This window comes from Crocodylus siamensis, chromosome 4 (genome assembly GCF_052110815.1).
Source record: "Crocodylus siamensis isolate JL-2025a chromosome 4, ASM5211081v1, whole genome shotgun sequence".
Lineage (NCBI taxonomy): Eukaryota > Metazoa > Chordata > Crocodylia > Crocodylidae > Crocodylus > Crocodylus siamensis.
In genome coordinates this window covers 57,410,134-57,434,876 of record NC_143398.1, presented here as the reverse complement: position 1 = coordinate 57,434,876, position 24,743 = coordinate 57,410,134, and the positions used below count along the sequence as shown (strand labels likewise).

General features: G+C 44.8%; 1 protein-coding gene across 6 annotated transcripts in view; it reads right to left on the bottom strand.

Moving 5' to 3' along the window:
• The window catches only part of TMEM117 (transmembrane protein 117), a 430,756-nt gene that overhangs the window by 335,272 nt on the left and 70,741 nt on the right, over positions 1-24,743 (bottom strand). For 3 of the 6 annotated variants that reach the window (XM_090042374.1, XM_090042375.1, XM_090042373.1), the window contains exon 3: positions 21,389-21,521. The exons of 1 other annotated variant lie outside the window; for it this stretch is intronic. In XM_090042374.1, the coding sequence (XP_089898500.1) occupies positions 21,389-21,521 (133 nt within the window). Of the gene's footprint in view, positions 1-3,952; positions 4,084-21,388; positions 21,523-24,743 lie in introns of those variants that run through there. 2 more of the 6 variants (XM_090042378.1, XM_090042377.1) reach the window with 2 other exon arrangements.

Sequence of the window (24,743 nt, the reverse complement as noted above, 5' to 3'; positions counted from 1 at the left end):
AGGACCCATCCACTACCACCCTCTGGGTGCGGCCCACCAGCCAGCTGGCGACCCATTTGACTGTGTGGGTGTCTACACCACAGTCCCCCAGTTTCTTAATGAGAAGGGGGTGAGAGACAGTGTCGAAAGCCTTCCAGAAGTCCAGGAAGATTATATCCACTGCTACCCCTGCATCTAATGATCTGGTGATCTGATCGTAAAAGGCCACCAGGTTGGTCTGACAGGACCTGCCACTGATGAACCCATGTTGGTTGCCCCTAAGCATGAAGTCCCCTGCTGGCCCCTCCTGGATGTGTGCCAGCATAATTTTCTCGAACAGCTTGCCTAGGATCGAGGTAAGACTAACCGGCCTATAGTTTCCCGGGTCCTCCTTCCTGCCTTTTTTGAAGATGGGGACCACATTGGCCCTCTTCCAGTCCTCAAGTACCTCACCAGAGCACCACGAGTGCTTGTAAAGTTGTGCCAGGGGACTTGTACAACTTGGTTGATTGCCGAGCACTTCTGGTTTTGCAGCTGGCACTTCCAGGGGGTGCACGTGCACCCAGGTGCACCCCTTTTGCATTGCCAATGCCAGGCTCCTAATCATTTCTATTGCTTTCCACTGGACTTTTTCCAAGCAAGTTTTTCTTGACGTGTGAGGCCCAAAAGTGAACACAATATTCTATGTGAGGCCTTAGTGCTGAAAAAAATGAAAGAATCACTTCCCTTCATTTGCATGTGATGCTCTGTTAATACAACCCAGTATTCTGTTGGCTTTTTTTAGCAACTGGAATATACTGTTGGCTTATATCCAGTTTATGGTTAAGTGTGAGCCCTAGGTCCTTCTCTGCCTAGCCAGTCATTCCCCGGTCTATATTTGGGCATGCAATTTTTCCATCCAAGTGCAGGACTTTGCATTTGTCCTCACTGAATATAGGGGACAGGAAAGATAAATGAAATTAAAATAAACCTTAAGTCTCTACAGTAAGTAACACTTTCAAGCTGGTATTTTCTATAACAAATCTTGTCATTTTGTTTCTCTTTTCAAAATGTTGTAGAGTCCTTTTGGTAGTTTCTCATTTTAACTTTTAGAATATGCTGACAAAATCAAAGACCCAATCTAAGTCCAGGGCAAAATCATACTGCTACAGATAAAGGATGGACCCTAACAGGAAACATTTAGACTATTAACATTTGTAGAGAAATATGTTGCTTAAGTGTCTTGTGGCTCTATAATCCATGTTTGAGGTTGGGGGGAGAGACCCCCAGTGGGTGTGGTTCCCTAGGCAGCCAGCTGATTAGCACTTTCCTCTGTACTCAGGTGTCCTCAGGAACCTCTGGAGAGGGGACCCCCATAAATCATACTGAAATCACTCCACACCAGCACCTGGCTGCTGAGTGCTAACAGCATCTATGGTCTTGCCATGCTCTATGATGATCTGGAGGCTTGAATAACTGTACCCGCTTTTCCCCGGTTTCATGGTCCTGGAAATTTGTAGCCTGTCCACACTTTTAATATTGTGTAGGTAAGAGGGGGCTTTGTTGTTATATGTCAGTCTCCCTTTGTACCCCCTACTGCTGTGATTCTCAAACAGGGTGCCATTAGGTCCTTTTAAGGGTGAGGCATAATATGAGCACTGTTAGGTTGGTAAACAGGAGTCACAAGATACACGCAGAAATTTCCAAATAGGAATCCATAGTATTCAATACATTCTAACCTGTTATGGACTTTCTGAGTTCTCTGCAACAGAAAGAATGCTTTATTTGTTTTCCATAGTCAAAAATGAGTGAAAGATAAGAGCTGGCACTTTCCAAGGACTGCCTTCAGTCTAACCAAGGATGCCTTAGTTTAACGAAGTGTGTTTTGCATCTAAAAGGGTGAGAACCTGTGCTCTATTGCCTGGCAAACTGAACTCTGAGTTAAAATGGGGGCAGGGATTTTCATTTCTTGATTACAGTGTACTCGGAGCCAGACATGTTGAAAAAATTCTATCTAAGCTGTTTTAAGTGGACATTCAACCAACCTAAATTTTTAGCAGTAAATGTCTATTTTCTATGGAAATCCAGACTACTCCATTGAAAAACTTCCAGATTTTAGCTTAAAAACCACAAGCTTTTCATCTCCAACTGAAAAATCTTCAGTTACTTCGACAAAAGTAAGAATTTCCTATAGATGGAAAATGATAATATTTTCCAATCAGCTCCACTGACTAGAAAGTTTTTATCCTCTTAAATTTTTAACAATAGGAAGAACTTCAGGAGGATTTTTAAATATCTTCATTATTTAGTTGGAGCCAACTTCTTAACAAATCTAAATACAACATTGTAGTGTACAAGAGAACTCTTTGCCTTAGATACGCACAAATATTTTCCCTTTTAGATGAATTATACAATAGTTGAAACAAATCAGGCTAGTATTTAATTGAGAAGCTCATTTTAAATTTTACAGTTAGATATGTGGGTTTTTTGACTGAAGTGTATAGCAAAGAATAAAGCAACAAGAAAGTCTGACACCATATATTAGCTTCTGCTAGACACTAATAGGAACAATTTTTATGCTCTGATTTTGTATAGTCACAAAACACCATGGTTTACAAGTGCATAAATATTTTGGGGGTTGCAACCGATCATAAATACTCCATTAAGTTAAAACAGCACTTTCAAGCTTTCTCTGAGTCTTTGACCTTACTCAATTTTTCTTTGTACTTTATTGAAAGAATAGATGCACAATAAATTTTCAGATATTTTAAAACTGGTAAGCTATATTCTCTAGCAAAGATGATATATTTACAAATGTTACGGTCCTGGTCTTACCAAGACTTACTCAAGAGCCTAATTCTATATAGGTAAGTAGATTCACTCCAATGAATGGAAATATTCAAATGTGTGTGTAAGTCTGGAAGAGAGGTAACTAATTCTGCAGATATGTTGCACTTTTAAATACAATTTTTTGGAACCTCAAATCACTTCCTCTTGGGAAACTGCTTTTTATAAAATTACTTGCCGCTATTAGCTGAACATCCCTTAAAAGTGCTTTTGAGTTTAGCAACTTGAATTGCCGAACACTGAAGAGTTGAAAGAAAATGAAAATAGTGTGCTATATCCTCAAATGGCAAATATCTACATAGCTCACTAGTTGCAATACTGCTACTCAAACCACAACAGCAGCAGATCTCACCCATTGCAATTTATTCCTTAGCCAGGGACAGGGTGCAAGACTATAGCACAGTAGCATAACTAAAGAGGTGCAAATAGAGCACCAGCCCCAAGAATCAACTTGGGGAAGGTGCAAAAACAAGAGCCACTGCTGCCTGTAACCCAGCCACTGGCCCGTTCATCACTGCTGCCCAGGGTGAAAAACTGCTTGCCTATGCCTCTGTTATAGCATTATACATTTCATAGTTTAAAACCAAAATAGGCCATTATGCCAAGTAGTTTGGCCTCCTTCATAGGTGAATCCAGGATTTTGAAAAGTGGGGTGTGTGAGAAGCAACTGATGCCACAGGGGTAGCTGCACCCCCACTTCCAGGCTCCCCTCCTCTTACACCTCCCTGCCAGGAGAGCAGACCATGCTGCAGGGACTTTTTTAAAGCCCCCGATTCAGGTAAGAATCTGTCATCCCATCTTGGTTCTTGGCAGCCGTGCCCCTCCCTTCCATGCTCAGTGGCACCTCCCTTCTCCTTTCTTCCCATTCCCCCACTTGCCCTCTTTACTTATGTCTCTGGGTGCAGAAAGGGGTTTGGGATATCTGCCTTCCATTGGCACTGTCCCAGCCCCTCCTAGCCCACTCCATCTAGCATTGCAAGGAGCAGAAGTGCAAGGAGTTGGTTTCAGCTTTGGACAGTGGCAGTGGAAAGACCAGATGGGCGGATGGGGGCAATGGGAAAGGAGGTAAGGGAAGGGGTGGGGACATGTCACTGAACACAGAGGAGAAGAGAGGGGTTGCCAAGAGTGGAAGGGGGAAATTTCTTACCTGCTTCAGGGACTTAAAGTCCCATCTGCTGCACCTGTGGGGCAGTCTGAAAGGGAGGTGGCAAACCTGTCATAGCATCCCCTCTGGATCCGCCTCTGGCCTCCTTAATTTTACAGGATATTTAATTTCCCCTGTGTTGAGTCAAAAAATTTTGGTTAGACAAAAACATTTCAGTCAGGAAAGACATTTCAGTCAGGTGACATAGGGAGAAAACAAGCCTGCAAGGCAATGTCAGACCACTTCTATGGCATGGATCTGATTAGGTGGCATATGCCCACATGATCTTTGTATGCAATCCGCACTCCAGGCTGCAGTTACAATGCTACCAAGTGATTAAAGCATTATCAGTGACTATAACACTGCAGTATTCTGAAATGAGAAAGTGACATCCATACAATTAGACATCAAAATGTAATAAAAGAACAATGTGTCACAGTTATCACATCAGGTTTCTAAAGGGTTAGAAATGTCACATGGTGTCCATAGGATGGGTAAAAAATAGCTATTTCATTCTTTTAACTATTATATTCATTTTGTGAACAGCAATATTTTAAAAATGAAAAATGTATAAATGTAAAAAAGAAAAGAAAAGAAATAGTTTCTCTTTAATGTCCGAATTATTTTTATATTTACTTAAAAGTAATAAAAAATGTATTAGCTGAAATTGTCAACATTTTAAATGGTTTCTGTTTTCTTTAAATAGAAATACATTATTTCACAAGAAATAAAAAGAGCTAGAAGATATTGAATTATATGAAAACTTATGCTTGAAATGAAATACATTTTTTCACCTTAATTTATTTGGCCATATTATTCCTCATATTGGTTAAGCTGTTCCTCATATTTAAAAGGATATTTATTTTAATAGAGGGACAGGAAATCACTATTATGTAGTTGGTCTCTTCAGTCACAAGATATTCCAGAAGTCGCATCAGTGTCACCATGGAGACGCCACAGAATGTCTATGTCATGGTACAGCACTAGCTACTTGTCTGTCCCCTCTCCAGTCCCTTTCAGTGCACCCCTTTAAGTGAGGGCCATGTCTGATCTCCCCTAGAACAAAATCACATAATTCTACCACTCCTGGGCAGGGCCCTAGGCTATGACACACTATGGCTAAGTTCAGTCAAAAAACCCAAGGCTGAAACTATTCAATCTTGGCTTGTCAGTCTAAGCTGCTTAGACTGAACTGATAAACAAGTGAACAGACATTGACTTCTGATTCGGGGAATGCAGTCACATACCTGCGGTGGCCCAGGCCAGAAGCCAGGGGCATGCCACCCTGCTTGGCTGGAGCAGACAGCTTGAGACAAGGCTAGCCTGCCCAACCTGTAAGGAGGGTTTTGCGGGGGAGATGCAAAGCATCCTGGAGGTCCAAGTTAATTTGAATCTGGAGGGATCTGGGACAGAAGTTCAGTAAACCAATTTAACCTAAATCAGTCAAGTCTGATACTACATCTATCCAGGTTTATCTTAGGCTGGTTTCAGCCATTTTGATAGTGACTTATGTGCACTGAATTTCTGTTGTGTTACAGATTTGAATTGGTTTCCAGTCACTTATACTAGTTTATGTGTAATTTCTGTCCCTAGCCATGCGAGCCATACTCTAGCACCCTGAGCAGGGAGGCATGCTCTAGGACCCCCTGGCTTCTGGGCTGGACTGCAGGCATATGGCTGCATTTCCAGATTCAAAAGTAAATATCTGTTCACTTGCTTATTCGTTCAATCTACGCAACTTAGACTAACCTGCAAAGATTGAATTGATTCAGCTAAGTTTTTGACTATCCGTAATTAGCCCATATGTTAATTGTGCATACCCAGCAGGTCCAATTGGGTTCAGCATCTGTGATTCTCAGCTTCATGTGTGCATGACCAGTCACATATATAGTGAGAAAAAAACCTGTTCAAAAGCCATTGTTGCTTATTTTATATGTAGGAAGAAAACTTATAGAGAAAGGGGATTTTAAAACAGCCTACATAGGTCCCTCTTTCCTAATGACATACTTCACCCTGAGGGGAACCAACGCAAATGCAGCTTCTTCTGACACCCCAGCAGGTGTCTGTGTCTCAGCTGGGTTTTTCTGAATGAACCCCTTTCCTTTTGAGAGAGTTTGTTTTTAAAACTAATGCAGTCTGTTTGATTGTTTGTTGTTGGGCCTTTTCCAACCCTGGACTTGTCACTTAACTACCCTAAAATGTTTGCAAAAATGTAGCTTATAAGGAATCCTTTTTTACTTCCTGCTTGCTTTCCCTTACAGTCCTGTATTGCATTAAAATAATATATTCACATACTAAACATCCCTGTAACATGCTGTATTAATAAATTATGACAAGACAGCTCCACTTTTTTCACAACCTCGTGGCAACAATCCTTGTGGACCATGAGATATTACTGACATTTCTCCTGTGCATGGATCTAAAGGCAGAAGAAATTACTCAAGTCTGATTCTGGAAAAATGCAGGTACTCTTAGCAGATTTAATACAAGGAACTAAGAACTATGACTGATTCACCAGTTGATGGAAAGCATGTCTATCTTCAGTCAAAACAAGGTTAAAACTACTGGAATACTTAAGTGAGTTTTAGTAGCTGAGCTTGGGTGAAAGGTTCACTGTTGTGAAAATGATTCCCTCTGACACTATGCAAGATCTAGAACTTGCTGAACATCAGAGCACAAACCAAATATTTTGTTCCATGAAGAATCTGCTTAAGTAAGAATCATCATTAATATGTTGTTTATGTCTACCTGGGGCACTTTAAGATGCAAGGGCTGTTGGTGCTCTCTGTTTGGGAAGTCCAATGAATTATAACAACACAACATCTGTTGGCACTGAACACAAAAGCCTAACCGGAGGATAATACATATGCCTAAGTGGACAAGGTTCTTGGGTAATACATATGTATTTAGGATAATACCTATGTCTACGTGGGATACTATGGAATGTGTAGGGATAGAGGCCTAATTAAATGTCTTTAAAATTATCCTCATCTAGTGTAAATAAGTACAGCTCTCTGGTGGCCCTTGAAGTCCAGTTGGCCATTAACTATACTGAGGAAAAAAACTGCCTCTCTCAGAACCTTGTTCTATGAAACAAATGGCATACATATCCCATAATTTGTCTAAAATTCATAGAATTAATAGAAGTAGGGTTGGAAGGGACCTTGCAGATCATCAGGTCCGACCCCCTGCCCTGGGCAGGAGATAAAACTGGGCTCAATTGACCCCAGCCAGGTAGATGCCAAGCCTCCTCTTAAAGACCCCCAGGGTAGGAGCCATCACCACATCCCTTGGAAGTTGGTTCCATATCCTAGCCGCCCCGACTGTGAAGTAGTGCCTTCAGATGTCTAGTCTAAACCTACCCTCTAACAACTTGTGGCCGTTATTCCTTGTTACCCTGGGGGGCGCAAGGGGGAACACGGTCTCTCCCAAACCCCGCTAGTCCCCCCTAGTGTGTTTATAGATGGCCACAAGGTCCCCCCTTAGCCTTCTCTTGTGAAGGCTGAACAGGTTATGGTCTCTATGTAGGGTCTGCCTTGAGGTCCCCAGATCATGTGGGTGGCCCTCCTCTGGACCCTCTCAATGCTGTCCACGTCCCTCCTGAAGTGCAGCACCCAGAACTGAACGGAGTACTCCAGCTGCAGCCTGACCAGTGTTGCATAGAGGGGGAGGATCACTGCCTTGGCCCTGCTTGAGATGTGTCTAAACCTTTTGAGAGGACACGTTGGGAAAAAGGTAAAATTAAAAAACAAGTACTGGGAAGTATATTTTTCCAGGGGCACCAGGGTGTACATGTAACTGCATTAAAAATATATACTGTATTTAAAAGTTCTGTAACCATGGAATACAATTAAAATATTTTAGGGATGGTTATACTTGTACCCTGTTTCTTTATGGTTAAAAAATATAACTTGCGTATTTGTGCACACATGATTTCATCAACTAAAGATTTATTTATAATAAGGACCCAGTTCAGTAAAGTATTTAAGCATGTGCTTAAACACATCCCTATTCAGAACAAAACCTGCATGAAATTTTGTACAATGAAACTCATGGTGAGTTTTGCCACAAACATAAAAATTCACCATTTGACTTAAGTGGGAATAAGCATGTTTAAAACAAGCAACATTAAAAGGAAAGACACCAGAATAGGGCTGTGCTAAGCTTTAGTAGGAGATTTGATTCAGCGATTTGGCCTGATTCAGCAGCCGAATCTCCAAATTGAAATCAAATCAGGAGACCCATTAAAAAGTCTCAGAAGGGAGATTGGGATCAGTGGCACCTTTTAAGAAACTGAGTGGGATACCATCTCCTGGATCTTGGTGGTCCTCAAGCCATTCCTTGAGGCCACTAAGAGCTTCAGTGCTGGCCATGCCCTCCTTAGCCAGGTGATCCCCATAGTGAAGGAGCTTGGGAATCAAATGGAGAAGTTCCAGGGGATCAATATTCCTGGCTGGGGCAGGCCACTTTCACCAGAAGTGGCTGAAGGAGAACATCAAAAAACGGCTGGATCTGTTGTGGACCAGTGTGGTCCATGTGCTGGTGGGCATGTGCAACCCAAGGGTGAAGGGGAGCGTCTGCAGCAGCAAAACCCTCAATCACTGGATGGATGTGCTGGTGAACAGAGTCAGGAAGGCAGAAGGGCAGAGACAGGGGGACGTGGAAAAGGGGGATCCCACTTTCCTGTGCCAGCACTCCAACTACCAGCCAATTTCCTCCACCACACCCACTGCCAATGTGGGCCAAGGGCATAGCTTCAATGTTGGGGTCCAGAGGCAGCAGACCCCACCATCCGGCAGGTAGCAGAGAAGCCTCGGTGGCTACCTATCTTACCACTGCACTGTGACCCCTTGGCCTATTGGACAACCTGCAGCCAAGTGTGGCAGGCTCTGGCCATGGTTGCTCAGGAATACCTGTCCTGTCCACCAACCAGTGTTCCAAGTGAGAGGGTGTTCAGCATTTCTGGGGATGTTGTGACACCCTGTGAGAAAGAGAAAGAGTCACAGGGCTCCAAAATCACAAGGGCTAAACAAAGGCTCAGCGGCCCCAGGTTCACAGCTCCAAAAAGCCTGGCAGAAATCTCCCTTACCCAAGTGTTTCTGAAGGGGAGGGGCAGGGACCTCCAACACCGGTATAAAGAAGAGCCCAGAACAGGCAAAAAGAGGGAGCGTAGAACCAGAAGGAGGAGGAGGAGCAAGCCGACACACGCTGCAGGGAACTCTGAGAGCGATGTGGAGAGCCGGTAGGAGGCTCTTGCAGAGAATAAGCCCCACAGAGCAAACTTAGAGCCAAGACGGCTGACCCCGCAGGGCTCAGAACTGTTTGTTATCACACCGGAAGCTGGCAGAGCCCGGCAGAGTTTTGTACCGTAATGTCCCTAATAGAGGGGCACTAAAGATTGGCGGTACAGTAAAGCACGTAAAAGTGGCACACGCCAAAATGGTGTCACCGATGGACCTAATGTGACAAAAGGAATCATGGCAACCTCAACAAGAGGCTCAGAGAGAGCCACCAAAGAGAGGAAATGGGCAGAAAAGAGGGACGGTCTTCACAAAAGTCAATTCTGGTTTTTTTGCTCTCAGCTAAAAGCAGCTGGAATAGTAACCCAGGCCAGGAGTGCCTGGTTTTGTTTTCTTGTTTTTCCTGTTTTGCTTGGAATTGAGGTCACATCGAAAGACCAACTGGCTGAACAGAACCCGGTGGAACAGGCGAGTGTGTAGGGGTGGCAGAGCCCTCAGGAACATAGGACCTCGCGGGATGACTGTGGGACACTAATGGGACTAGACATCCAGGTACTGAACCAACTCCTTTAACACCAAGTTGTGGCAAGCGAAAAGTGGGTATGTAGGTCTCCAATTAGAAACTGTCTCACCAAAGTTGGCTGGCAGGCAGTGTCCTACAGGTCTGCAAGTGACTGAAATACTTGACACACTCCACCACAACTCTTTGGATCCTGGTTTGCCGGTGTTTCTGAAGGTGAACCTCCTGCTGCTGGGGTTCCCCAAGCTCCATGTGCAAATGGCGTGAGTGCCACCCTTCTCACTCTGCACCTATTTGCTTTTTTTATTTGCTTTCAGAACCATTTAATGCCCCACTCTCAGAGCTGGAAGCAGTAGTTTAGTTTATCACCAGCCAGCAGGGAAAGAACATCTACCTGCTAAGCTTCCATACCAGGAAGAACTTGAAGGTATGAGCTGGGGCCATGGGGAAGGAGGAGACCCCAGGTCCTGAGCATGACATAAAACTTCACCCTGTCAGGGTAGGGAGGCCTGGGTAGGGTAGGGAGGCCATTTTCACTGACTCACTTTCCTGAATGCATACCAGCCTCTGGCTTCTTTACTATTCATTCCATCCAGGAAGAGCACACACACCAAATGCAGATGCTTCCTCAGCCTGATGAAGGGTTTTTAAACCTGAAAGCTTGCTAAGATATTTCTCCAACTATTCAGTTGGTCTAACAGAAGATATCAGATTGACCCAAAGAACCTTGTCTGCCTATGTTCTTAGACCAACACGGCTACAACCTACACATCTTAGCACACGCAAGTGATACACGTTTTGCTTTCAACAGTTTGAGGTGCAGTTTCACAGAAACCCCTACACCTGTCTCCTTGAAACGTGGCAGGCCTCATGTCCTCAAAAAGGGCTACCATCCCTGCTGGTTTCATCTGAATCTGCAAAAAAATGACAAAGTTATAGGTATTTTAGTGATTCCCCATTATAGTCTATAGCCAAATCTCCAAATCTGATTTGGCCAAATCGAATTTGTTCACCAGAGCACCCCAAGGGATGATGAGGTCAAACAGTCATAAACTACTGCAAGACCATTTCAGGCTGGACATAAGGAAGAATTTCTTTACTGTCTGAGCCCCCAAGGTCTGTGTGACCGCCGAACAAGGACCCTCCCCGTAGATGGCTCACCTTCAGCAAGGAGGATGCCGCTGATCTCCCTGGATCACTACGGGATCGAGTAGCTTTCTTAACATCCAGTCCCCACCTTGGTTCTCACCTGCCACGACTTGGTGTTAAGTTCAGTCAAGGTCAGTTCATGGGTGCTCCACGGCCCGGGATCCCTCAGTTGTCATGTTGCGGGGCTCCGCCACCCCTGCACCCTGGCCTCACGCCACCTCTAGTGTTCTCCCCCGCTTTTGTGGGTCTGACCTCTTCTTGCTGGGCTGGTTGCTTCCCTTGGCCTGTCCTGCCCTCATAGGATTACTCATGGGCCTGCTGGCCCCGTCCTCTCCTGCTATGTCCTGTTTGACCCGCTACAGGGTTGCAGCTCAGGCTGGGCCCTGCCAAAGTTTCCCTAACCTTATCTCCCTGACTGTGCCACCCCTACGGTTCCTGCTGGGGTATCCTCGACTGGAAAAACAAAAACAATAAACAACTCAAAAGCGCAACCCCACAGCCCCTTACTGGCTGGGTCCTTGTTCGGACCTCCCCGGGTCCTCTTGGGCAATACCTGCCGCTCAATCACCCTAATACCCCTCTAGGTTTCTGGCCACGGCTGGTTGGCGATGACCTCTGCCCAACTATGCCCCCTCAGGGCTCTTCCGGGTCCTGGTCCCCTCTGGCAGGGTTGTGTCCCCGCACCTCCACCCCAGCACTCGACCTGTGGGTCTCACAAGCTTCCAGTCCAGGACCTGGGGTTCCCTCGTCGAACGTTCTGTTGGCTTCCCTCTCCTTGTGTTCTGTCTCCGGTCTGCTTGTCTGGTTCTGCTCACCCAATGCCCTGCAGCCGGCTGTTGTTACTGCTCTTCCCTCTGGTTGAGCGGGTTGCTGCTCTTCTCTAGGGCTCTCTGCCCCTCTTACTGGGGAAGCTGCTGTCAGCTCCGCTCTGGAGCCCTCTGTCCCCCTTACTGGGAAAGCTGCTGCCTGCTCCGCTCTGGAGCTCTCTGCTCCCCTTACTGGGAAAACTGCCTGTCCTGCTCTGGGGCTTTCTGCCCCTCTTACTGAGGAGTTTGCCACCTGTCCCATTCGGGGTCTCTCCACCCCCCTACTGTGGGCCCATGTCCCATTTCCTCCGTGCCCCCCTTCTTTTCTCCAGCGGCCGTTTTTATCCCCGCCAGCCGCCTGCTCGCGATGACTTCATCTTCCAGCCACGTCGGTACAAACAAGCAGCAGACGCGCCGCGCGGGCTTCTCTGCTGGTGCCAGTAAGTCTCGTCCTAGCTCCCTGGGACAGTCTGGAATAGCCTGCCATCAGAGGTGGTTTAAGCACCTACCTTGAATACCTTCAAAAGTAAATTGGATGCTTATCTTGCTAGGATCCTATGACCCCAGCTGACTTCCTACCCTTCGGGCAGGGCGCTGGACTTGATCTTCCGAGGTCCCTTCTAGCCCTAATGTCTATGATATCTATGAAATCTATGAATTGGGACAGTGACTCAAATCCCTAAATTGAATCACAGCCCCTCTGAATCAGCCTGTCGCAGGACACTAAAGTGCCCTGCTCCTAGAAAGAGTTACAGGTGCCAGTTGCTGGGGTAACCACAGTTGGTCAGCTGACCAGAAGGGGGCAGGGCCTGGCCTATATAAACAAGCCAGGCTGAGGCCAGAGGCAGTTCCCCTCTGGCAGCCGAGGAAGTCGGAGCTCTGTGGAAGCAGGCAGGGTAGAGAAGTCTGATGGCCTGAACAGCTTCCATGGAAGGAGACCAGGTGGAAGAAGCCCCGGTAGGGATTTGGGAGGATAAATGGCCTGATGGTTTAGAGTTTACGTTTTAGTCAGGAGGCTTAGTTTTGTATTGTAGCTGATTGGCTCATGTTATTACATTCTGTTGTTTGTTGTTACACCAGAGGACCGGGTAAGGCTAATAGGGGTTGGAGGAGGCCTCATGGGGGCTCCATAGTAGCGCCAGAGCGTTTTGGGGTGTATTGACCCAGGCCCCAGTGCAGGCAAGAGCACAGAGGAAGGAGTCTGGGGTGCCAGGCACGGCTACAGCCACCTGAGCCTTGATTGTGGGAAGCCCCAGTGGGGCTCTGGGGGCCAGGCACGGCACCTGAGCCTTGATTGTGGGATTGTGAGAAGCCCCACTGTGGGCAGGGATCGTGAGGCTAGGCCCCAGTGTGGGCATGGGTGCACAGAAGGGCCCCAGTGTGGGCCACGAGTATAAGCCCAGAGATCATCTGCGAGGGTGCAGGCAACAGTAATTGTCACAGGGTGGGATCCTAAGAGCAGCCGTGATCTCTCCTGGCGCCCCCTACCGTGCCAAGTCAGTGTCAATTCACCCTCGTTCTTTCCTGCCACGTCTTTCATGTTAAGAGTATTAAGAGTATTAAGGGAGGCTGCCTTTAGTCCTCGTTGACACAGTACCCCGACGTACTCCAGTCTGTGCCTCATCTAGGGTGACTCGGTGCCCTCACACCTTGAGGGCTATGCGTGGCTCCTACCACTGCCAATAGCATGCCCCAAGCCTCGCGGATGTTCCGGATGTTGTCTAGTCAATTACTGTTGCCTGCGCCCTCACGGACAACCTCCGTGCTTGTCTTATACTCGTGGCCCACACCGGGGCCCTCCTCTGTGCCCACGCCCACACTGGGGCCTAGCCTCACGATCCCTGCTGGCACTTGGGCTTCTCACAATCCCACAATCGAGGCTCAGGTGGCCGTAGCCATGCCTGGCCCCCAGATCCCCTTCTCGGGTCTTACGCCCCACTGGGGCTTCCCACAATCGAGGCTCAGGTGGCCATACCCATGCTGGGGCTGGGGTCGATACACTCCAAAACGCTGTGCCCTCTCTGGTGCTGGGTCTCCACGCTACCATGGAGCCCCCATGAGGCCTCCTCCAACCCCTATTAGCCTCACCCGGTCCTCTGGTGTAACAACAAACAACAGAATGTAATAACATGAGCCAATTGGCTACAACGCAAAACCAAGCCTCCTGGCTAAAACGTAAACTCTAAACCATCAGGCCATTTATCCTCCCAAATCCCTACCAGGGCTTTCTCCACCTGGTCTCCTTCCACGGAAGCTGTTCAGGCCATCGGGCTTCTCTACCCTGCCTGCTTCCACAGAGCTCCGACTTCTTCGGCTACCAGATGGGAACTGCCTCTGGTCCCAGCCTGGCTTTTTTATATAGGCCAGGCCCTGCCCCCTTCTGGTCAGCTGACCAACTGTGGTTGCCCTGGCAACTGGCACCTGTAACTCTTTCTAGGAGCAGGGCACTTCAGTGTCCTGCGACACAGCCATATCTAAATCCAAGTCAAATATTTGCCGCTTTGCACAGACTTACACCAGAATACCAGTAAGAGTCTGCTAGTAGACCTATAAGAACAGCTGAACCATGGTGGCAGTCCAAGTAAAGAAAACTGTTACTGACAGATCCAAGCACTCAAAGGATACAATTCTAACAACTGTATTATTACCATAGCAATATCAAAACTACAGCCAGATAAAAAAATGGGTTGTGTCTACATTTATAAGCTCACTTTATAATACTGAATAATGATTTATCTGAATGCATCCTTAGAAAATCAATTCAGATATGATATATCTAATATTGGACAGTTAAAATAACAAAGGCAGACAGTGTTATCTGACAAAACTCAGATCATTTGTTGTAAGATTGAATACTATGGCATTATTAGATGTCAACAAGATTCAGAAGAACAAGTTGTTTTTTTTTCCCCCTAGGGAAGACCAATATTTCATTTTAAAGTGTCCCAGGTGAAAAACTTCAGTTACTCTCATTACAAATATATATAGCCTCATAATACAATGGTAGAATCAGGGGTCTGATGTCAAATAAGATAATACAACATAGAATAGAGAGTTCAGGAAACAGAATTTCTTAATTGAAATGAAATGATACAGAAGCCTAGAAATTCAACCAAAAATAGTGTTAAAAAAATACTGTTATCCTTATCTTACATCCATCTACTAAATTTAGTTTTCTATTTTTAAAACACGCTTTTGCTGCCATCAAGTGGCTTTTTCCAGAACACATTTACAGATGTCGAATCCCAGGCAATTACTACACAGGCTTTTTATATCTTTTTTTCTTTCTCCCTATCAATTTGCAAGGTTCTCCACCTTGGGAGGAAAAACCTGAAGCACTCGTATAGGCTTGGCAGTGCTACGTTGGTTAGCACTACAGAAGAAAAGGACTTGGGGGTCATCATTGACCACAAGATGAACATGAGCCTGCAATGCGATGCTGCGGCTAGTAAAGTGACCAAAATGCTGGCGTGCATCCATAGATGCTTCTCAAGCAAATCCCGGGACGTCATTCTCCCCTTGTACTCGGCCTTGGTGAGGCCGCAGCTGGAGTACTGCGTCCAGTTTTGGGCTCCACAATTCAAAAAGGATGTGGAGAAGCTTGAGAGAGTCCAGAGGAGAGCCACACGCATGATCAGAGGTCAGGAAAACAGATCTTACGATGACAGGCTGAGAGCCATGGGACTCTTTAGCCTGGAAAAGCGCAGGCTCAGGGGTGATCTGATGGCCACCTATAAGTTTATCAGGGGTGACCACCAGGATCTGGGGGAACGTCTGTTCACCAGAGCGCCCCAAGGGATGACGAGGTCGAACGGTCACAAACTCCTGCAAGACCGTTTCAGGCTGGACATAAGGAAGAATTTCTTTACTGTCCGAGCCCCCAAGGTCTGGAACAGTCTGCCAGCAGAGGTGGTTCAAGCACCTGCATTGAACACCTTCAAGAGTAAATTGGATGCTTATCTTGCTGGGATCCTATGACCCCAGCTGACTTCCTGCCCTTTGGGCAGGGGGCTGGACTCGATGATCTCCCAAGGTCCCTTCCAGTCCTAATGTCTATGAAATCTATGAAATCTATGAAATTTGGTCTTTTCCATTTCACTAAGAAGGACCTCCCCACATATCTTGCAACTAAAGCTTAAAATTAACAAGGCCAATTCTTATTTTAGGGACTCCTGACATATCAGAATTACTAATGAAACTGAATGCTTCTAGTCAGTTAGGGATACACAGGACAAAAGACCAGCTATTATTAAAAAAATGCTCAGCAACACTGAAATAGAAGGAACAATTTGCAATAAGTTGGTCTGTCATACCTACCCACCCAGTCAGGTAGCTTCTGCAAGTCCTGTCTGTATTGTGACATCCTGGAATCAAAGGTCTTCTGGAGAGTTGCTAGCATCTTGCCTGGCTTCTGACATGATTGCCAGCTTCAGTGGATTCAGTACAGTATTTAGATTTTGGGCAGCCGAAGCAGACTTAACACAAATTGTAGGTGGCTGAGAATTTGAGCCTAAAATTCAGATACCTCTGACTTAAGAATAATGCCCCGGCTTGGTAGTTAAGAGACATGGACATTACATACAAGTTATTGTGGGACCTTATCCAAGTCACTTATCTCTATGCCTCCACTTCCCCACTCAAAGTGAGGATGATGATACCTATCCTCCCTTGTAAAGTGCTTTGTAATTATGCAATAGAAATTGCTAAAATGATAAAAACTGAGAACCCAGGACTGACAACCCACTTTTCACTGCTGCTTCTGCTTCAGCATTACAGAGAGGCAGCAAGGCAGACTCTTGAACAGGCAAATCAATCCTACTCAAAGACCTCGTGCTGGGATTTTCAAAGATTTAGGAGTCCACATCCCACTAGATTTCTGTGGAAGTTGGTAACATAACTCCCTAAGCCCCCTTGCAAAATTTATTTATTTCCTTATTTCCATGCAAGTTATCTATCTTCCCATTTCTCTCTGGTCAGGTTTAGATTCTCTTAAATGTTTAAAAATATCCTGAAATAAAACCTCTGTCTTAATCTGTGCTTAAGCCACTCCTCACAGTCACCCTTACTTACATAACCACCCTGATGTTATAAATGAGCACCTTCCTCCTCTATGGATGGAAAGAACCTGCTCTAAATGGGTTAGACTAGTAGCGACTAGTGACTACTGCAAGCTTTGGGTCAATCAGGTGCAGTCCCAGGTGTAGATCCCAAGTCTGGGATCTTTTTTGGACAGTAGAGTCTTACAGTTCAGCCACCTAAGTCCTTGAAACAAGTGCCCCAGGTCTCCTAAGAACCTCCCATCCAACTGCTTATATAACACCTCAGCACTCCACCTTGCTGTGGGCAATCTGAGCATCTTGGGTGACACTTTTGGGGACAACAAGGAACAATTAAGCAAGGAATACAGGATTTATCAAAGGATTTTTTTAACCAGTAGTTTTAACACCACTAGACAAATACCCCTCTGGTAGGGGGAAATGCTCTGAATGTATTTCCCACCATCTGATTTCACCTTCTTCAAGTCCTGGGTATAAGTCAAATTCCACAAGCCAGGCAACATTTCCTGTTTGTTTTCTGCTTTCCCGTAGTTTTCTGCACATTGCTGGGAGCTGCAACCCTCCTGGTCCCTATTCAGAGAGTGCATTTTCAATTAAATATAATCTTCAATCCCTTTGGGCCAAATACCCAGGCTGGGAAGTCTACTTTCTAACCCCATCCAAGCTTCTTTTTTAGAAAATCCATTATTCTTGTGGATGGGCCAGTAATTGAAATGCAATCAAAATTGATGGCACCAGTTGTTCTGGTCCCAGCTTCTCAGATACAGTCACTCAGGTGGCCCTTACAACAAAATGAATGGTTTAATCCCTAGTAGAAGTTACAATACAAAGTTGAAACCCAAGAAATAAATGGATTTCACAAAAGGAGATTCAAAACAGACATGGGCCTATCTGTCACAGTCAGAAAAGCCTTTCAGTTGTATCCACCATGCAGCCTACGTCTGCATATTACTCACCTTCTGTCTGCTTCGGGAAAAGTATAAATTCTTCATTTGACTCTTTAAAGCGACACCAGCCAGATGTTTTTAGGTTTGTCAAAGTTAAGATATGCATGAAATAGCACCTTTCAAACACATCTTAGCAATAATATAAATTTATCACATGCTAAGAGATGAGGTCTTGAGACAACGTTAAAGCTAGCTCCTGTGCAAAGTGTCCCTATTTTTCATCAGGACATTTTCAGCTGTATTCATCACTACTGACAGATTTAGCCAGATGCATCGCTGTCCCCACTGTTTCCATTCTATGAGCCACTGGGGAATTTTCATTGACAAGATCAAGTGCTCAGACATGAAGAAACTTGCCAATTCCATTCTCCAGCCACCATACAAAGCTAGCTGGCAGAGGGACAGAGTGATGCGTGCACAGGCACAAAAAGAGTGGCTTTTTTTCCCCCCTCAGCCTTGGGACTAGGGGGGGAAAAGCTTTCAGAGCCCCCTTAAAGCTTTCAGAGCCCCCTTTTCTTTGGAAAGTGATTTATTACTGTAAATGCTTTTATTTTAAAGTTCCCTATGTGCAGAAGCCCAGATGACAGTAAGTCAACGGTCCTCAGACTACAGGCTGCATGAATACAGATAATGACCTGCCCCCCTGAGCCTCAATTTTCTTCCAGTATATAACTGGATCACACAAATAAGTGTTCTGTCCATACTGTGACTTTTTTTGTTTGCAGAGATGTCAAATGTAGCTCTCATAAAGACTGTATGCAGTAAAATCAGAGGTAATCCACTTTAAAAATATGCTATTTTAAAAGAGAATAAATAATGGACTTTGAGAGTGTTCCCTTTGCTGAAGAATCTCTCAATGCATTGTTTTTCTATCTATACTTTGAGAGAGCTAACCCTAGCTTCTTTGGGGTAGGAATATACTATTAGGATCAAAACCTTGTGCCTGAATGAATTTTACTACATATCATTACAACACACTGACACAGCATGGAGAATAAGTAACAATTGTTGTATGTAAAAGTCATGCAGCTGGACACAGATTGTTTCTCATAACAATAATTTGCCAGTCCAATGACTGGCCAAAACATCAGGGGGAAAGATTTCATTCCACTTTATGCCAGAGGACAGAGTGACTGACACAAACAGCTTTATAAATAGATAATGCCTGTCTGTATGCACATGGACATTGACTTTCATTAGGATCATTAAGTGCAGTTAATAGAATGCAAATGAACCAAGAAAGAGAACAATAAAGGCGAGACAGAGGAATGTTGGCAGGGGGTAAATTAACTTTTTTGGCATGAGAGGCCAGTATCCATTGATTTCAATATTTTCTAATTTGGGGAAAATAAACCATATTTACCTGAATACAAGATGACTCCGAATTTAAGACCGCACCCCAATCATCAGTTTCTAAACTTGGAAAATGTATAAATTTGTTAAAATTTTCCATGTATATAATCTAATTTTGGAGGGTTATCTTAAATCTGTTCTTCCACCACTGCAGCAGGGCAAGCAGCAGGAGGTGGGGGGCGGGGGGGAATATGGTGGCCTGACCACTGCCCCTTACCACTTGTCCCCCCTACTGCCCCCCACCCCTGAGTGTCTAGACACCCCACAACTGCCCCTCACAGTGGTACCTGTACCATTTCATGGCTCCCACCACTCCTGTTCCCCTTGTGCCTGCCTTTCACTTTAACCTCCCTACTGCCTGCCTGCCAGAACCAGAACTGCTGCCACTGCAACTGCTACACAGCTGGGTCAGGTGGGAGGCAGAATGTCCTCCATGCTCCCCAAGCTGAGCTGGAGACAGACCCCAGCTGGAGCCAGAGTGGCAACAGCAAGGTAAGCAGCAGTGGCCAGGGCAGCTGGGGTAGAATCAACAGGAACTTGGTAACAAAGAGCAGATGTGGAGGGGAAGAGAACAGAGCAGAGGGGGGCAGGTGTCAGAGGGGGAGCAGTGGCTGAAAAATCCTCATCTGGGATTCAAGTAAATATGGTATTACAATTACATCATAATTACATCATAATAATAAACAATAAACACAAATAGATGCATTTAATTAATAATAGATATAAATTATTGGATTCAGAATTCAATCAGCCCAGAGATGAAAGGGTTATTGTACTGCTTCTTAGGTATCTATCAATAACTATCATCTCAGAGCCTTAATGACCACAGGGTTCTCCTGGGATATCAGTCAGGTTTGCTGCCCTTATTCATACTTTTCTGGGTTTATACAAATCCATAATTTGTTTGGTTTTACTATGGTGTTTACATTACTAATGTGGTTGGTTGGTGTCAACAACACCAATTTATCACTTTATCAATTTCACTTTTTATTTTTCTTACACTGCTACTGGGACTTTTGTACACCATATATTTGTGGTGGCACTCTGGGATGTATAACACATTACATTGTTATTTCCATAATGAATCTGAATCTATTAAACAGCATCTCATAAAATTCTAAAAGAACAATTTTTGCCTCCTACTGGGTGTATCTACACATGCGCTTTACTGCTGAGTACACTAATTAGTTCTGCAGTAAAGTATCACCACCTACATGTGCACCAATATTGGGGCACAGTAAATTAACTAACTCTGCCATAAGATAGTACTGTTGGGGGTAGTACTATCCTATGGCAAAGTCATTAAGGCTAAGTACAGACAGTCATGAAGCCCAAGGCAGAATTGATTCAATCTAAACAGCTTCCTCTAAGCTGCATGGATTGAACTGATAACCAACTGAACTGGTGTTCAGTTTTCAACTGGGAAAGGCAGAGGGAGGCCTGCACTGACCCAGACCAGTAGGCAGGGGGCACTAAAACAGGTCTCCCAAACTGCTGGTAATTGCCAGCCGAGCCAAGTGGGGCCATCCCCAATTGGCTCCCCAATACATGCTCCCAGCCCCATACTGTCCCTCCACAGGGGTAGAAGAGCCCCCAGTCCAGGTGTGGGCCCACTTTCAGAGAGCCTCACCCTCAGGGGGTTTTCTCCAGCCCAGGCAGCCCTGGGGAGCAGAGGGAAATTTCTCTCCCCTCCCCTTCCCTTTCCAGCTACTGATTGCTTCAGCCACTGCCACAGGATAGAGGGAGGAGCCCTTTGGGCTGGGTGCTTTTTGCAGCCCAGCATAGGGTCACTGGGGAGCCACTGACTTGGGGGGCTTCATCCAACCCCAGCCCAGGATTCCCCAGCCCACAACAGCCCCAGGGAGCTGAGGGGAATTTTTCCTCTCCCAAACCCCACTTCTTCCAAACCCCACAGCTGCTGAACTTAGCCATTGCAAGTCTCAGCCACTGCAAGACCCCCCAACCCCTGGGCCTTGGGAATGCCTTCCTCCTCTCTCCTGTGGCAGTGGCTAAAGCAAGCAGCTGTGCCGCTGGGAGGGGGAGATGAGGGCTGCCCCCATCAGCGGAAGGGTGGCAGAGGAGTGAAAAGCTGGCTGGGGCATGAGGGTGTTAAAGTGCAGGGGATGCCTAACTATATACTAATCAGTTTAACATTATTCAAGACTGAAACTCTAAAACTCTTAATTTATAAAAATACCGCTATCACCAAATTTAGAAATATTGAGGTGTTAACAAATATATTTCAAATGCTAACTTGTTTACACTACAATAACCTGTTGTTAATTAAGTGGTAGCATGCAGTAAAAAGATTTCTAGACAGAACTTAGTCTATAAGAAGATAGTGAGAAAGGAAAAAAACAAGCCTACCTCATATTCCCTGCCATAAGGAGGCACAGATTGTAAATGTGAGAAAAAATGAAGAGGAAGAGAATGATGCTGAAGAACATTGTCATCCAAGATCCATGATCTTCTCTAAACATTTTTAGCCGGAGTAATTGACCTGTGGTATGAATATGATGAGAAATCAGTTGTCTTTAATTTGGCCTGCAAATGTGCATCTACTTTACAGCAAAAGGAAAGCCAGTTTCTAAATTCTATTTACTTTTCTATTTACATTTCTTGCAGCCACCACAAATACAGAATATTCCTGCAACATCACACTATATTTGGGTTTGCTTCCCATTAACCTTTGTCTGTCTAACTTAGTACCCGATCTTACAGCCAGACCCCTGCATATGTACACTCCATAGCTCTGTGCTAGACAATCACAACAGAGAACTCCAGCCCTATTTTAAATGAGACTAACACATTAATTCAATTAAGACAAATACCAAGGCTGAAAAGTTAGGGAGGTTGGGGCAGTTCACAGATACAGCACATTTGGGCAGGAGAATGGAAACATACTTTTGTAGCAGAATGCTCAGTTCAACTGTAAGACCAACCATGGAAGAAAGGAAAACAGAAAAACTGGCTGCACCGGAGAGCAAGACCTCACGTTGGAGAAGAGGAGGAAGGGTTGCTAGACTCCCTAAGCTCAAAGAACACCTCAATGGTAGGAAAAATTTATTCAAGGCAATGCAGAGAGCATGTTTGTTATTTTGCCTACCTCTATTAGATAAAACAGCTACGAACCCTTAAAAACTGTGTCTGTTTGCTTTCAACTCTCTCCTTTCCTGAAGAAGTGAGCTATAAACTGAGCGTGTCCAATAGGTTAGTACTCTAAGAAAGAGTGTTCTTAAGATTCTGGAGAGTCTGGGAGCCAGCTCTGGTTCTGGGGACCTAAGGCAGCTGGGCCGCAGAGTCCAGTTTCCATAAAGGTTTAATAGATTTTGCCCTGGAGAGGCCAAGGAAAAGGCAGCGTTGCACCCATCTAGACCAACAGAATCATAAAAGCAAACAGGATCTTGCATCCCAGGGCCAAATGTACCAGTCTGGTGAATGCCCAGGCAGCAGGAGCTGTACCAGGACTGAGTAACAAATTAATATTATTTTACTAAGATATATTTTGCAAAGGATGTGCTTTATAGCTCTGTGTTCATATTGCTTCAATTTCCAGCATTGCCTTGGACAATGTATCCATATTCTGCATATGACTTTCAGAGTGATATAATCATATGTCCTGATCTGACAGGTGTGCTAAAAGCCAGAAAGCCAAAATAATTTAAATCCAAAATATTTCCATTACAAGCAGACCTGAAATAAATTAAACAAATATATAAGGAGCCATTTTTCAAGATAAGAGAATAAATGGCAACGCATGCAAGAAGATAAGAAACCATTAGGCTTATATAATGGAAAAGCAAAAAAAACCCCAACCTTTTGAAAACTGAATAACAAATTGAATCGAGAGGTTTTGCTCTGTAATAGAGATCATACTAACAACTTCTCTTCAAAATAAATTATTTATAAACATATTAAAACACAGTAAGTTTGCTTTTTTGCAAAAGGAAAAAATAAATTATCATTACATGCCTTCCTAGTGCTTATTCTATCTTTCTCAGTACCTGTTTGCCTTTCCTGTGAGAGGATAACAGACAACTTTTAGCTTTTGTGACCTCTTTGTTCCTATGGGTTTATTGCTTGTTTGCTTCTCCCAGCACTGTCCTTCTTCCCACTTCCTCTCTCTCTTCTTCCCAGCTTTTGTATTGAAATCACTTACTCCACTTCATACGCTATTCTATGCTGTCCTTTCACAGCATCTGATGAAGAGAACTCGAGTTCACAAAAGAGGTGTGGAAATGACCTGGTTTGAAATGAATGCAGTGCCTGTCAGTTTGCTACAGACAGTATGAGAAGCAGGGAGAAGGAAACGGAAAAGCTCAGTACCATGCAGTCCACACAATCAGTTCTTCCTCTCCTCCCCCTGCTTCCCCCTCCCCTGCCCTTTGCCTCAGAGCGGTAGCCAGGGGTCAGTGTCTGACAACACACCTGCCCCTTGACCAAGGAGCTGGGGGAAAGCTTGGTGAGGGCTGCTTCCCCCTCCCCCTCCAAACACACCCCAGCTGGGGACTGTGCAGGGTTAAACCCCTCTCTAATCAGAGTATCCTGCTAAGGCCTGGCCATGTCCCCCCTCCCCACCCCCAGCTCAGCACTATGGAAGGAAGGGAGGGTTCGTCTAGTGCCTCCTGGCTTTGAGTCTGAGCCACTGTAGGCATGTGCCTGCATTTCCTGAATCAAAAGTGAATATTTATCTACTTGCAAATCAGTTCAATCTCTGCAGGTTAGACTAACCTGCAAAGATTTAATAAATTCAGGCTCAGTTCAGACATTTTTGAATGTCTATCCCTGGCCTCAGTGTACTAGAAGCTAAGGAAAGAGATAGTGCTGCAATCTACTCAAAACTATCTCTATTAGAGTGTATGACAAATGAATAATATAATGTCTACGCCACTTTTATGATAATGGTCTCCTTCAAATGCTTTACAGCTACTTTGCACATGAATAAAATCCTTTCCCTCCCCCCATTGAAAAGCGACCTGAGAAGGAAACATAGCTGTCATTCTGAGACTGAAAAAGCAGCACCATTGTTTAAGGAATGGAAAGGTATTCATTAAGACAGAGAAGCATGGAAATGAATGGGTTGGCCCTAGGTTAGGTTTTTATCCTGAAAGATGCTGAGCACTGTCTTTTCAATCAGCAAAACTCTTAAGCATATTTAGTTATGTACATGATTCCAAGCTAAGCACATGCTTGTGTTCTGCTGATCAGGGCTGAAGTGTTCATCAACTTGCAGAAATGAGACAAACTGAAACTCCTAAATTAGAACTTAGCCATGCCAAGAGCTAGTACATAAAACAAACACACACAAAAATTATGATATCCCACCCTTACATTTTTTTAAATTTCAATTATATGACCGTCTGATTAGATACACCATGGGAGCTTTGCTTATGGCAACTGTTTTGTAAACATTATGCCAAGGTAGGAAAGATTGCTTTGTTGTCATTCTCCTGTTCTCTGCTCACAGCAAGAGCTGGGCAATTCTCACCTGCCCTAGGACTCCCTTACTTAGGCAGTAGGCATAGATGTCATGTATTTTGTACAATATTTGCATAATGTCAATACAGGAAACTGTGACAATTAGAACTACACAACAGCTGCTTACAATATATTGGAGCACTGCTATTCCAGCATTGTGCAGATTCAGGCCCGCTTAGCTTCTTGATGCAATGCCATCACAAAAAAGTCTATTGGTTAAGATCCTGTATTAGATCTTGAACTT